The 12,866-nt window shown below is 44.3% G+C and overlaps 1 protein-coding gene across 6 annotated transcripts in view; it reads left to right on the plus strand.

Annotated features, from left to right (window-relative positions):
- MYOF (myoferlin) overlaps nucleotides 1–12,866 on the plus strand; it is a 164,700-nt gene that overhangs the window by 52,729 nt on the left and 99,105 nt on the right. For all 6 annotated transcript variants that reach the window (XM_045068911.1, XM_045068912.1, XM_045068913.1 and 3 more), the window contains exon 5: nucleotides 2,134–2,221. In XM_045068911.1, the coding sequence (XP_044924846.1) occupies nucleotides 2,134–2,221 (88 nt within the window). The remainder of the gene's footprint in view (nucleotides 1–2,133; nucleotides 2,222–12,866) is intronic.

Raw genomic sequence — 12,866 nt, forward strand, 5'->3', positions numbered from 1 at the left:
TGGGACCCTCTCTTGGTATAGCTCTGTGCATATTCCCTTGGATGTTTACATTTGCGTGGTCAGCATAGCTGTGTGGCTCAGACACACTCTGAAAAATTCTGTAGAAGGTATTTCATTAGCATTACCTTGGAACATCAAGATGTGAATATCATGGTGTTTATCACTGATCGGCAGCTCACTGTTTTCTGACCACAGCCTCTCTAAATAAGTGCATACTGATACTGTCTGATGCGCACCCAGAATTCTCTTTCTCGAGGGCACTTGAAAGAAATATATGAACTCAAAGATCATAGCTCTCAGGTTTCTGATTGCTAACAGTGCTCGTAAAGCTACCATGCTTGCTCCATTAACCTCTAACTCCTTTACCTTTCAATCAATTTATTTTGTTTGGGAGCCTGGACAAAGGAGGAAAATTTTGTACTAAAACAGGCCATCCCCATAAGCCAGAATACAGTTAGGCTTCTTAAAGCCCTATTCAGAATGTCAGTGTGTTGGTCTAGGCTCCAAAACTTATTGGTTTGCTGGGAATCCGCATTCTAATACTAAAACATAAACTCAGGATATCATCTTTCATCTATTTTTCCAAAACCCAGCTGAGAGAAATGATACTTAGGAAAGACAGTCCAAGTCAGCGATGTTTCTGGCTGGTTTTGTTTTTGTTTTTAAGCACAGGAGCAAGCACACGTAGAACTGGGGCACTTCTGGATATCTTGACGTTATCTGGAAATCACTGATCCAGCAGTTGAGCCATCCATGACTCTTCTAAGTTTTGAAAATTTGACACTAAAGTTTGGCCATTGAGCCCCTCAGTGCTTCTTGCACTCCGCCTTCAGCTTATGGCCTGGGGCTTTGGCAGAGGTAGCCATGAGATGCTGCTCTTAGGATTCTTTTTTCTCCGGGAAACTCTTATTGGGGGCTTCATTCATTGTTCTGCTAAGTATCTCCCGGATCTGTAGTTCAGGAATGTGCTGATCCATGAGGGAATATTCATGGATGAACAGACAGATGAGAAAAAGGTAATGTGGCGCACGTGTGTGTGTGCACCAGCGCATGCATGCACGTACTAGATTTTACCAGGTGTAGCAGGAGTGGCAGGTGGAAGTATGAGATGCCCATTTAAATTTGAATTTCCGATAAACAATGATTTTTCAGTATGACTATGTTCTAAATATTACCTCTGTATTTCAACCGGTGACTTGGGTGTGTCCGTGCAGGCGTGTGGGTGTTTGCGTGCACCCATGCACCATCCTTATTTGCAAAGGATTGCATTTATTCTGCGGTTTGTCCTTCCTCATTTTTACTGTTAAAATTAATTTCTTTTGTGAAATTATCATAACAGTAGCTATAGCTGTGGGCTTGGGTTAGCATCCGTATGTGGATGCCCCCTAGAAGTTTTTTTGAAATTTTGTAGGTTCATGAAATACCTAAGTATAGGAAACTCTGCCCTAGGGTAACACCCAATGTGACAAAGTTGTCACAGATTTAAAAAATGGAAACAATTGTATTTCCTATAAGGAACTAGCATGTTTCTTCCTTTCTGAAAATGAAAGTTACATAACATTTTCTATTCGTCTTGCCTTGATTCCTAGCCATCTTGGAGTCACATTTACACAAGATGCAATGATCTTGATTTGTGTATTTGTTTTCTCTATAATCAGACTTGCTTCCCTTTTTTACCCTGTTTTATGAATCACATTGTTATATAATTTTTGTTAGTCACTCAAGTTATTTTTAGAGAAGGGAAAAATGAAAATAAATCTCAGCGGTGAATAAAGAAGTCAAGGTGCAGATAGCTAACTGAACCATGTAAAATAAGCCTCTTTGACTGGAGGCCATCTCAAGGCTAGGATGGAGGCCAATCACAAGGTCATGCTTGCTTATTACAACTTTGCTCCAGTTTGCGAGGTTGCCCTTTAGCAATGGTACACTTGGCAACCTGTAACAGGTAACTCCTTTCCCAGGCTTCCCCGCCCACCTGGCTCACAAGAGGGAGGATAGAAGCAATGGAGCGTGTGTGATCTTTCTCCCCTACTCTTCTCGCCCCTTCCAGAACCTTTTACTCCTGCTGATTTGGTTTGCATTGAGTCCATTACCCTGCACTCATTCTCTCTGCAATGAATTATTTCTACCTAGGCCACCATTGACCTGGTGATTGGCTATGACCCACCTTCTGCTCCACATCCAAATGACCCCAGTGGGACCAGTGTGTCCGTCACAGAAGGTAAGCTGACCCTTGGGAAGCCCAGCCTGCGCCGGAGGTGATCTGTTCAAGACATCCAAGGAGTCTCCAAGAATCTACAAGAGAGCCTTCTTTGTCCTTTCATTATATGGTCTGTAGCTCCCTGCCCACCTGGACAGGGCCCCACAAGGCAGGGGAGCTGGCCCCAAACTGGGACGATACAGTTGTATGTGAGATGCCCTTCAGGGCAAAGAAGGGTGAGACAGCCTCTTATTGACCAGCCTCACTGTGGGCTCTTCAACACACAGGCTCCAGAGGAAGATCCCAAGCAAGGCTTTGCTTCGGGTTTATAGCTTCTGCCCATGGCTGGAATGGCTCTGATTGATAAGTTACAGGAGCGGCCTCGAGTCTGTTCGTGTGTCTCTTCACATCCTAAATGTGTGGTGTGCAGGCTGTGCTCTCTGTCGCCAGCCTCATGGCCAGTGCCTTTGGATTGGAGCCTCTTTCTCTCCCTTGGCCTTGACTCTGCCCTAGTCCCTGAGCAGCTCCTTGTTTCTCTCAGTATGACTCACCTTCTGCTCCCTGTTCTCTGGGAGGGATTATTGGCCATTCAGGGCACTGAGGCCGCCCTGGATGGGGTTGGGGCTGCTGGCTCTGGGGAGGGTTTTGGGCCTCAGGTGGAGGGAAGTCTGCGAGACAGGCCTTTCAGGCAACCAAGTTTGACCTCCTGTTAGCGGTTTCCGAAGGTGATGTGATGCTAACAGTGTCTCTGCCCCGTCCTCTTCTCCGAGATGCCTCACCGAATACCCGTGTTTCCCTGGCCCTGGCATGTGCCTCAGCAAAGAGGGGCTCCCGTTCCTGCCCAGAAGTTCTTCCTGGGAGCACACCTTGGCACTTGTTCCTAACAGCCTTGGCTCCTCAGGGCCTGTCTCTTCATTTCTCGTGGTTCTGAACTCCGCTCTCCACAACCCAAGTGGGTTCCTTGGCCCCTCCAGTGCCTCCTCTCTGCCTCCCTGAGCGCAGCTACTGTTCCTGCTCACCCACACCCCGCAGATGGCCTATTATTGAGGTTCTGGCTCACTTCTTGGCCAAGTACTTGTAAGGGTTTAAAGTGGGTCATCTGGAGCCATCTCCCATGGGGACGGTCAGAATTGTCCCAGCATGCTGGCAGGGCCTGTCCTGGCAGCACTGTGGGCACGCTGCGTGCTGCTCAGATGCTCTCAGCCCTAGGAGAATAGTCATGGTCCTTTTGCTGTCATGGCTGTCGTGACGAGTAAAACCCAGGGGCAACAGTCCAGTCCAGCATAGCACACCGTCAGGGGCTGAAGTGACGGGTCCTACCCATTTCTTTCTCACCCCATCTTCAAAGCCTGCTGTCACCGGGATTTAACATCAGCCTGCTTGGAAGGACAGTAGGGACTTTCTGGCCTGCAAATATAGCCCCAGCTGGCAGGAGATCTGGAATTGCCTCTGAATTGGAAGGCTCTGGGTACCTTTTCTCACACTGACGTATTTTTCTAGCCAGAGCCTGTTGGTTGGTTTTCTGGAGCTGCGGTAATGGAGCCCCATCCACTGGCTGGCTTCAACAATAGAAACTGATTCCCTCCCAGTTCTGGAGGCTAGACATCAAGATGTTGGCTGGGTTGGTTCCTTCTGGGGACCGGAGGGAAATTTTGTTCTAGGCCTCTGTCCTCACTTCTGGTGATTGCTGCTAATCCTTTGTGTTCCTAGGCTCCTAGACTGACCACTCCAGTCTCTGCCTCTGTCTTCCCAGGGTGTGCGCCCTGGGTGTCTCCAAATTTCTTCCCTCTTGTCAGGACCCCAGTCATTGGATTAGGCCACCTTCGTCCAGTGTGATCTCAGTCTTAGCTTGATTACATCCTCAAAGGCTGTATTTCCAGATAAGGTCACATTCTGAGGTTAGAGATGGGCGTGGCTTCTGCTGGTATACTGGTAGATAAAAGACAGTATCATTGTGTTCATTTCAAGAGCTAAAACAATAAATGAGCCCTTTGTTTACTGCTTCAGCCAGGGCTCTGGGGAAGAAATAATGCTATGGATAATTCAAGTAAAAGAAGTAAACTGGTGCCACACCATTTCTTAATATTTAGGAAATAGAGTGGTTGGTGAGTTTCTCCACCTACCTATTGCCAGATTCTGCAGCGAGGGGTGATAATGCTTTGGGGTAAAGCTCCTGCCCTCCAGGCATGTTCAGTCCAGGTTTAGAGAAAAAATTATTTATTTATTTATTTTAAGCCTAAAAGTGTAACATAAGAACGAAGGCCTGGGGGGGGGGGCAGACTGGCCTAGGCTGGATTCTGTCTGCGTCTGTTGTTAATTTGCCACGTAACCTTGGGCAAGTCACTTAGCCTCTCTGAATCTCAACTTCCTTTACGTTAAAGTCAGGGATGATAATGGCACCTAACTTAGAAAGTTGTTGCAGGAATTCAATGAGGTAAGGCATGTAAAGTACTCAGCTCAGTGCCTACTGTGCCTACCACTCCGTGCTTACCTTAATGGTGGCTATTGTTACTATTATCATTATTATTACTGTTTTTGCAAAAACAATTCCAGGTGACGTGTAGTCATGAGCTCAGTTGGGTGGCACACTGTGTATGAACATTCAAATTGTTTCCTCTAAATATCAGATCTATTGGAAAAGAATGATCTGGCTTGGCTCAAAATCACGTTGGGATGACTTAATGCTTATTTTTAAATATCTTGGGGGGGGGGGAGGAAAAGGTGGTGTCCTAGTGAACCAGAGAGACTTTGAGAATAAGCAACTTATCTAGATATTTGAGAGTGTAGGAGGAGGTCCCCTCTCCTGAGATGGACCAAGGTCGGGCCAAGCTCAGAAACCATACGATTTCCCTGGAGCAAAAGGAAAAATGGGGAAAAGGCCGGGGTGGGGCGGGGAGGGCTTTGGTGGGGAGGGAAGGAGTGTTCTTAGAAATGAGAACAGTGCCAACTCTAAACGTTTAAACCCAAGAAAATCCTTGCCGTCTAGGCTCCCTTTGCTTGAGGCTCCTGTTTGTCCCCTCCGAGACTGTCAGCAGCACTAATGGTCCAGCGGTGTTCATGGACTGGGAGTTCACCCATTTTCTTCGCAAGCTCACTCCCAGCAGGCTCTGCGATGGCAGTCGGCCAAGGTCTTTCCCAGAAGTTCTCTAGAATCCCTGATACTGCTGGATGGAGACCGGAAATAAACCAGAACCTGGGCTCCTTTTATTTGGATTTGAAACAAAGAGTTTTAACAGGGGCGGGCCAGGAAACGAGCTGTGTCTGCAGGTCAATTTCATTTTTAAGTGTAAGATGACAAAATGAAATTTCTTTATTTTAAAAAATGAACAGGGTTCTTTGATCTGGAAGTGCTGTCTTTGCTCCATTAGATGACTGTTCACCAAAGCTGGGTCAAGGGTGACATTCTGAATGTACGCTTTGTAGTCCAGCTTCTTCAGCATTTAACAAAACTTACAATATTCTCGGTTATTTGGATATCTCAAGGGAAAACCTTTTTTGTCTTAATTAAGACAAGTCAGTTAAACTAAGCAAAGATATCTTTGGATACTCACTCGAACTCCATGCTAGGGAAGACTCTAAGACCAATAAATACATGGCGGAGAAATAACAGCAAGACAGCCACACCTCTTGCTATCACATACTTTAATAACCTAAACAGAACATTTGGCCCAGAATTTCTTTTTTTTCCCTACCTTTCAATTGACTCTTTTAAACACTTTACCTTTCTATGTAAGGAGTTTGCTTCTTCGCATTTATACAGATCTTTACAATTTTTTAAAAAAAATTTGAACTTGTTGATCTTCTTTCTGAGTACAAAAGCAATACCTGCTTATAAAAATTAAACATTACAGAAATATAAAAACACAGAATGTGCAAATCTTCTGTAGTCCCATCCTCTGGAGATAACCACTGTTCATGATTACCAATATCCGTTTTATTTTATTTTTTTAAGATTTTATTTATTTGACAGACAGAGATCACAAGTAGGCAGAGAGGCAGGCAGAGAGAGAGGAGGAAGCAGGCTCCCTGCTGAGCAGAGAGCCCTATGCGAGGCTTGATCCCAGGACCCTGGGATCATGACCTGAGCCGAAGGCAGAGGCTTTAACCCACTGAGCCACCCAGGCGCCCACCAATACCCATTTTAAAGATTACCATCCACATAGTGGGTCCTGCATAGAAGAAATCTGAATGATAGAACACAAAAGTGAAGATATTTAGGAAAAATTACCCCTGGAAATTTAAGAAAACTAATTTGACCATAAGACCCAGGAATTGGATACCTGAGGGTCTTGTGTGTGTCGGTGTATATATTTGAGGGCTTTGTTTACTTTTCTTTTTTTAATTGTTTAAAAAAGATTTTATTTATTTATTTGACAGCATAAGTAGGCAGAGAGGCAGGCAGAGAGAGAGGGGGAAGCAGGCTCCCTGCTGAGCAGAGAACCCAATGTGGGGCTCGATCCCAGGCCCCTGAAATCATGACCTGAGCCAAAGGCAGAGGCTTTAACCCACTGAACCACCCAGGTGCCCTGAGGGCTTTGTTTTCTTTTAGAGCAGTTTTAGGTTTCACACAATATTGAGAGGAAGATAACAGATTTCAGATACACACCCTGCCCCCACACTACATAGCCTTCCCTGGCATCAGTGTACCTTATCAGAATGATATATTTTTTTACAAAGGATGAACAGATGTTGACACATCATAGTCACCCAAAGTCCTAGTTTCCCTTAGAGTTCACTCTTGGTGGTGTATATTTTAGGGTTTGGACAAGTGTGTAATGACCTATATCCATGACTTTAATATCATACAGAGTATTTTCACTGCCCTAAAATCCGCTGTGCTTTGCATATTCATCCCACCACCCAATCTTTGGTGACCCCCCGATCTCTTTCTTGTCCCCATAGTTTTGCCTTTTTCAGAACGTCATTGCATTGGAACCCTATAGTATGCAGTCTTTTCAGATTGGCTCTGAGTTAGTGGTATGCACTTAAGATTTTCCCATGTCTTTTCATGGTTAGGTAGCTCACTTTTAAGCACTGAATAATTTTCTATTGTCTGGATGTACCACAGTTTATTTACCCATTCACCTCCTGAAGGACATATTGGTGGCTTTCAAGTTTGGCAGTTATGAATAAAGCCCCTATAAACATCCATGTATAGATTTTATGGGGAGACAGTTTCAGCCTCTTTGGCTAAATACCAAGCAGCATGATTACTGGATCACATGGGAAGAGTATGCTTAGTTTTGTAAGAAGCTCCCAAATAGTCTTACAAAGTGGCCGTACCATTTTGCCTTCATACCAGCCATGTGTGAGAGTTCCTGTTGCTCTACAACCTCACCAGCATTTGGCGTTGTCAGTCTTCCAGATTTTGGTCATCCTAATAGTGTATCTCATTGTTTTAATTTGCATTTCCATGATAACATAGGATTTTGGAGCATCTTTTCATATTCTTGCCTTCCACCTGTGTATCTTTGTCTTTGGTGAGTTGTCAGGTCTTTGGTCCACTTATTAATCAAGTTGTTTGTTTGTTTTCTTGTTGAGTTTTAAGAGTTCTTAGTATATTTTGTATATATAAAGGATAACTGTCCTTGATCAGTTGTATCTTTTACAAATATTTTCTCCCAGTCTTTGGCTTGTCTTCTCATTACCTTGACATTATCTTTTGTAGACCAGAAGCTTTTAATTTTAATGAAGTCCAGCTTATCGATTCTTTCTTTTGAGGACTGTGTCTTTGGTGTTATATCTAAGGGGTTTGTTTTTAAGGAATGCTTTTGTAGAGCTCTTATATCAAGATGACAAAGATTACAGACCCTGGGCATTGGTGGTTTGCACGTGTGTGGTGTCAAAAATACCTCTTTCATTGACCCACCTCCAAGACTGTTTCCATGACAGAAAGGGTAGGGTGACCCAGATAACAGACTTGACTTCCTGAAAACCTGTTACCTTGCCAACTTGATTCACCAGATATCAGTTAGCTTGACTGGAATTTACATTCCTGTAGCCAGAATGAACTGTTTTTAAAATCTCACATCTATTTTTGAAGAACCATTTGTTGAATTTGTGCATTAACAATAGAAATACAATAACTCATTCACATTAGACATTGCCACTTCAAATTTATTTAATTCCATGAACACTAAAGTCACCATGCTTAAAGTTAAGTTCAATCCAGTTTATATTGAATTTAAATAAAATAAAATAAAATTCAGTTTAGAAAATATTGATTGACACCTGGGGCGTAGAGAGATGAGAAAGGCATTGTTTGCCACCAAGGAGCTTGCATTTCAGTAGAAAGGTAAGATATAAGTATATAAACACGAATAAGTATAGGTCAGAGCTGAATATAATAAATTCCTCAACAGAGGACTCATCAGACTGTTACATGGGACACAATATTTTTAGAGAAAGTACTTTTTCAGCTATCTATTTCAACTATGTATTCTTAGTGCCTACCACTAGGTCATAATTGTTCAATAAATGCTCGATTGGTTGAATGAATTAAGTGAATGATGCATGGGCAGTGTATATTGTTTAAATGTTTCTTTTCAAGAAGGGCATTTTGGGGAACACTGGTGAACCGATGAAAGTGACTGATTCATTCATGGGTGTAGTAATAGGGAAGCGTATTCCCAGGGATTGGAAATGCCAGACTGAGACATTTATTCTTGGATAGACTGTGGGGATCCACGGAACATGTTGAAGAAGGGATGGAGTTGGTCAGAACTGAACTGGAAAATTTACCAGTGTGCTAGGAGATTGCTGGGAGACCCAATCCAGGATTGCCTCTGACATTGTTCTGCAAATTGATTCTATTAGGCCAATTTTTTCCCAAGTTGTTTCAGAATACCAAAGTGGTCATAACAAAACAGCAGTTCTTAAATTTTAAACACAGTAAAAATCCTCAAAGGGGATCTTTAAATGTGCTTATTTCCGTCCAGAAAGTATGTCTTAGGTGGACTAGAGGGGACCTCCCCAATCTCTGGGAGATTAATGATGAGATTAATAGGAACTTCTGGGAGATCCTGATGAGAGCAGAATTTGGAGCCGACTTTAAGAAGCTCTGGAGTTGAGCATTTTACCTGGTTAACATTATCTTGCCCAGACTCAGTCAGTGCTCTTTGGGCAATGTTTGCTAGACTGGGTCACAGCTCAATTGATCTAAGGCAAATGTTGCCAAGATTTCCCTGCAAGCCTGTGTTTGCATCACCGTTGGGTTAGAGGCTCTTCCATGATACCTTTGCTCTGGTCTATGTATAGAACCATTCCAGAAAATTCTTAGTGCACATATAGTGCTATTTACCCAAGAATCGGGGTGGAGGGTAATGAATTGCTTATGGTCGAATGCAGATATGAATTTATATAATGTCTCACATATTAGAAACTCAGAAAAGTTATTATTCAACATTACAGCCAAATCAGTATGTTATCTCCAAAATGTTTTCATGCTTAGAAACTTCCTCTCTCCCATTCTGCTTTGTACTTTTTGACTTACACTGATATGACACCAGCCTTTTGTTCTGATTTAGAAGTGACTTTTGCCTTAACCACTTAACAACACTTTGTCATGAGAAGCAAAGTTAATATCATAGGCAGAGGTTGATATTCTAGGACTCTAGAAAAACAGAGTTGCTGTGACCAGGGGGAAAGGAAAAGGCATAAAATATTCCAGAAAGAACTCTCCATCAAGGAATGAAAGAAGATTAGATGGAATGCTGGCCCAGTTCAGGCCTTGGTGGAAAGATGAGAGGCATGGAACAGTGTTGGTGCTGCTGGCTGGGAAGAGGATGTGTATTACAGGCCAGGAGGAAACCAGGCGGTGACTGTCTTCTTCAGCCACTCCTAGGAGTTGCCTCCATGGGGAAGCTCTCACAGAATGAATGTGAGGGCAGGGAAAGGCTGACCTGCAGTTCTGGTGACATCTGAGTGACTGATAGCTCATTCTCTTCTGCTACAGTAAGAGAGCACGGTATTTTGAAGGAGGGAGTTTCAACCCACTGGGGAAGGGCACAGTTGGGCATGCCAGAGGCACACTTGACTGCATCCTAAGGTCCCCTAGGGGCTGCCAGCTCTTCAGCACTGGGTGAACAGACAGCCATCAGTGTCACCAGTGATGACACGCAAGAGCTATTTGTAGGATTATTGCTGTTGAACTTCTAGAAAGAAGTCAACAGTACATCTCAGGAAATGTGAAGACTTGTTTTGTTAAGTAGCTGGAGTTATGATGGAGAGCCATTGCTAAGTGTGAACTGAGGTATTACTTAGAACCAAATGTGGATCACATCGAGGGTTACTGACTGTCAGAAAGGCGACAGGTCCGTGTTGGCTGTGATCAGAAGCTTGGTAGGGTTTGACCGAGTGGTGTGGTAATTGTTGAAGAGCTGGGATAGCATTCTTGTAAGGGAATTGTGAAGAACTTGTCATGGCCCAAGTGACCCTTAAGAGGAGCAGAAAAGTAGAGCAGTAACTCTAGGGGGCACTATGGAGTCAAGGAAAGTTGTTTTGTTTTTGTTTTGTTTTGTTGGTTTTTTGCTTTTTATTGTGAGCTCTATTTCAGCACATCTGAATGATCCAGCTAAGAAAGGAAAACTGATGAGCAGATACAGAGGGAGAAAGTGCAGAAGCAAAATCCGTGAGTAGGGAGAGGAGATGAGATCTGTGCACCTACAAAAGGATTGAACCCAGGTTGAGAGCACAGACAGTTCAGTGATTGTAGCAGGAGGGAAGGCAGACAACGGTTGCAGGTAGGAAGGTTGACTTGGAGTTGGGAGGATGGCGATATTCTCTTCTGATTGCGTGTTTTCTCAATGAAATAAGAAGCAAGTTCATTAGCTGGCAATGAGAAGGATAGAGAGGGTATCAGAAGTGATCAAGGTTTAAAAGATGAGGAAGCTCAGAAAGGCGGAGTGATTTGACTTTGTTGGCTAATTAGTGGCCTTCTCAGACCAGAATCCAGGGAAACTTTGAATAGATGCCTTGGAAATACGGTAGATGGCCAGGGAGTCCTGCAAGACCACTTCAGGGGTGTGATCATGAAATTAAAGTAAGATGAGTCAGGAAGGTGAGTGTTCAACCAAGTTCAGCTCCTGGATGAAGTGGTGGAGGGAGTGGAGGTGGAATGAACCAGATGAGTACAATACGCCAGAAAAGGGAAGGAGTTGAGGGGTAAAGAGGAGCATGGCAGTGTGAGAGCGCAGGTCAGGAGAAAAGGATGTGAAAGGCAGTGGTGGGGTTGGGGAGGGGACAGGGAGATAGTGTGTTTGATAGTTTGGGGGAGCCTAGTGTGGCTGCAGACTGTGGACTGGAGTAATAGATAGAACATGCTGGAAAGATATAGAAGATGGCTTCTGTAGGGAGTTGAATGATGTCCCCTCCAAATTCCTACACAGAACCTCAGACAGTGACCTTGTTTGGAAATGGGATCTTTGCGGATGTAATTAGCTAAGATGAAATCATACTGGATTAGGGCAGGCCCTAAATCTAGTAGCTGGTATCCTTATACAAAGAGATGATGATACACAATTATACAGGGGAGCAAGCCACGTGATGATGGAGGCAGAGATGGAAAGGATACAGCCACAAGCCAAAGAAGCCAGGAGCCACCAGGTAATAAGAGGCAAGAAGGTTTTTTTTCTCTAAAACTGTTACAGAATATCGCAGGCAGAGAAGGACATTCTAGGAGTCTAAAAAAACAGATTGCTGTGACACTTCCCGTCCGCCCCCGCAAAAAGCATAAAATATTCCAGAAAGGGGGTGCTTGGGTGACTTAGTGGTTAAGCATCTGACTCTTGACTTCCGCTCAGGTCTTGATCTCAGGATCCACCTTGGGGGTCCTTGCTGGGTAGGGAGCCTACTAAAAAAAAAAAAAAAAAAAAAAAAAAAAAAAAAAAAAAAAAATTCCAGAAAGGACTCTCCATTAAGGAATGGAAGAGGATCAGATGAGCTGGTGGCTCTGAGGGAGCACAGCCCTGCCAGCACCCTCCTTCCAGGGTTGGGAACTCTCAGAGAATAAATCTCGATTGTTGTAAGCCACGTGGTTTGGGGTTCTCTGTTGCAATCAGAGCTACAAGGAAGCAAACACACCCAGCAACTTTCTGTGTAGTCGGTGGCTCTCCACACAATGTTGCCCCTCTGTGGTCATGAAGAGTTCTCCTTGAACATCCCCCTGGCTATGGCTCAGGTCCTGGGTCTCCACCACAGGGCATGAACACACAACCACCCGCCTCTGGGAGCGAGACAGCTTGCAGAGGTGTGTGTGCGCGTTAGGGTCTAGAGGGCCCCCTCTCTCCTTGTGGACCTCTTAGGGTGGCACCGTTGAACGCTGTGCAGCTTCCTGCCACATAAAGGACGATTTCCTGCCCAAAGATCCTGCTGTGGCTGTACAAAGATGCTGGCAGTTGCCATGACTCAGGCTGGTTTCCTCTGACCCATTTCAGCCTCAAGTCTGAAGAGCGGAAGGTATTTCCTAGAAGAAACTGGGTCTTTGTTGCCTGTAGTCTTTCTGGAGCATCTGTGAAGAGTTTCGTGAGGACTTGTAGTCCGGCACCACAAAGGGGTACAAGCTACCCCTCCTTCTGCTTGCTGCCCTCCATAACCACCAACCCCAAATGGAACAGTCCGCAGTGGGGAGAAAAGCCTTGCTTTGGCCCTGGAGGAATGAAGGGAGTTT

This window comes from Mustela putorius, unplaced genomic scaffold (genome assembly GCF_011764305.1).
Source record: "Mustela putorius furo isolate JIRA1106 unplaced genomic scaffold, ASM1176430v1.1 tig00003909_pilon_pilon_pilon, whole genome shotgun sequence".
Taxonomy (NCBI): domain Eukaryota; kingdom Metazoa; phylum Chordata; class Mammalia; order Carnivora; family Mustelidae; genus Mustela; species Mustela putorius.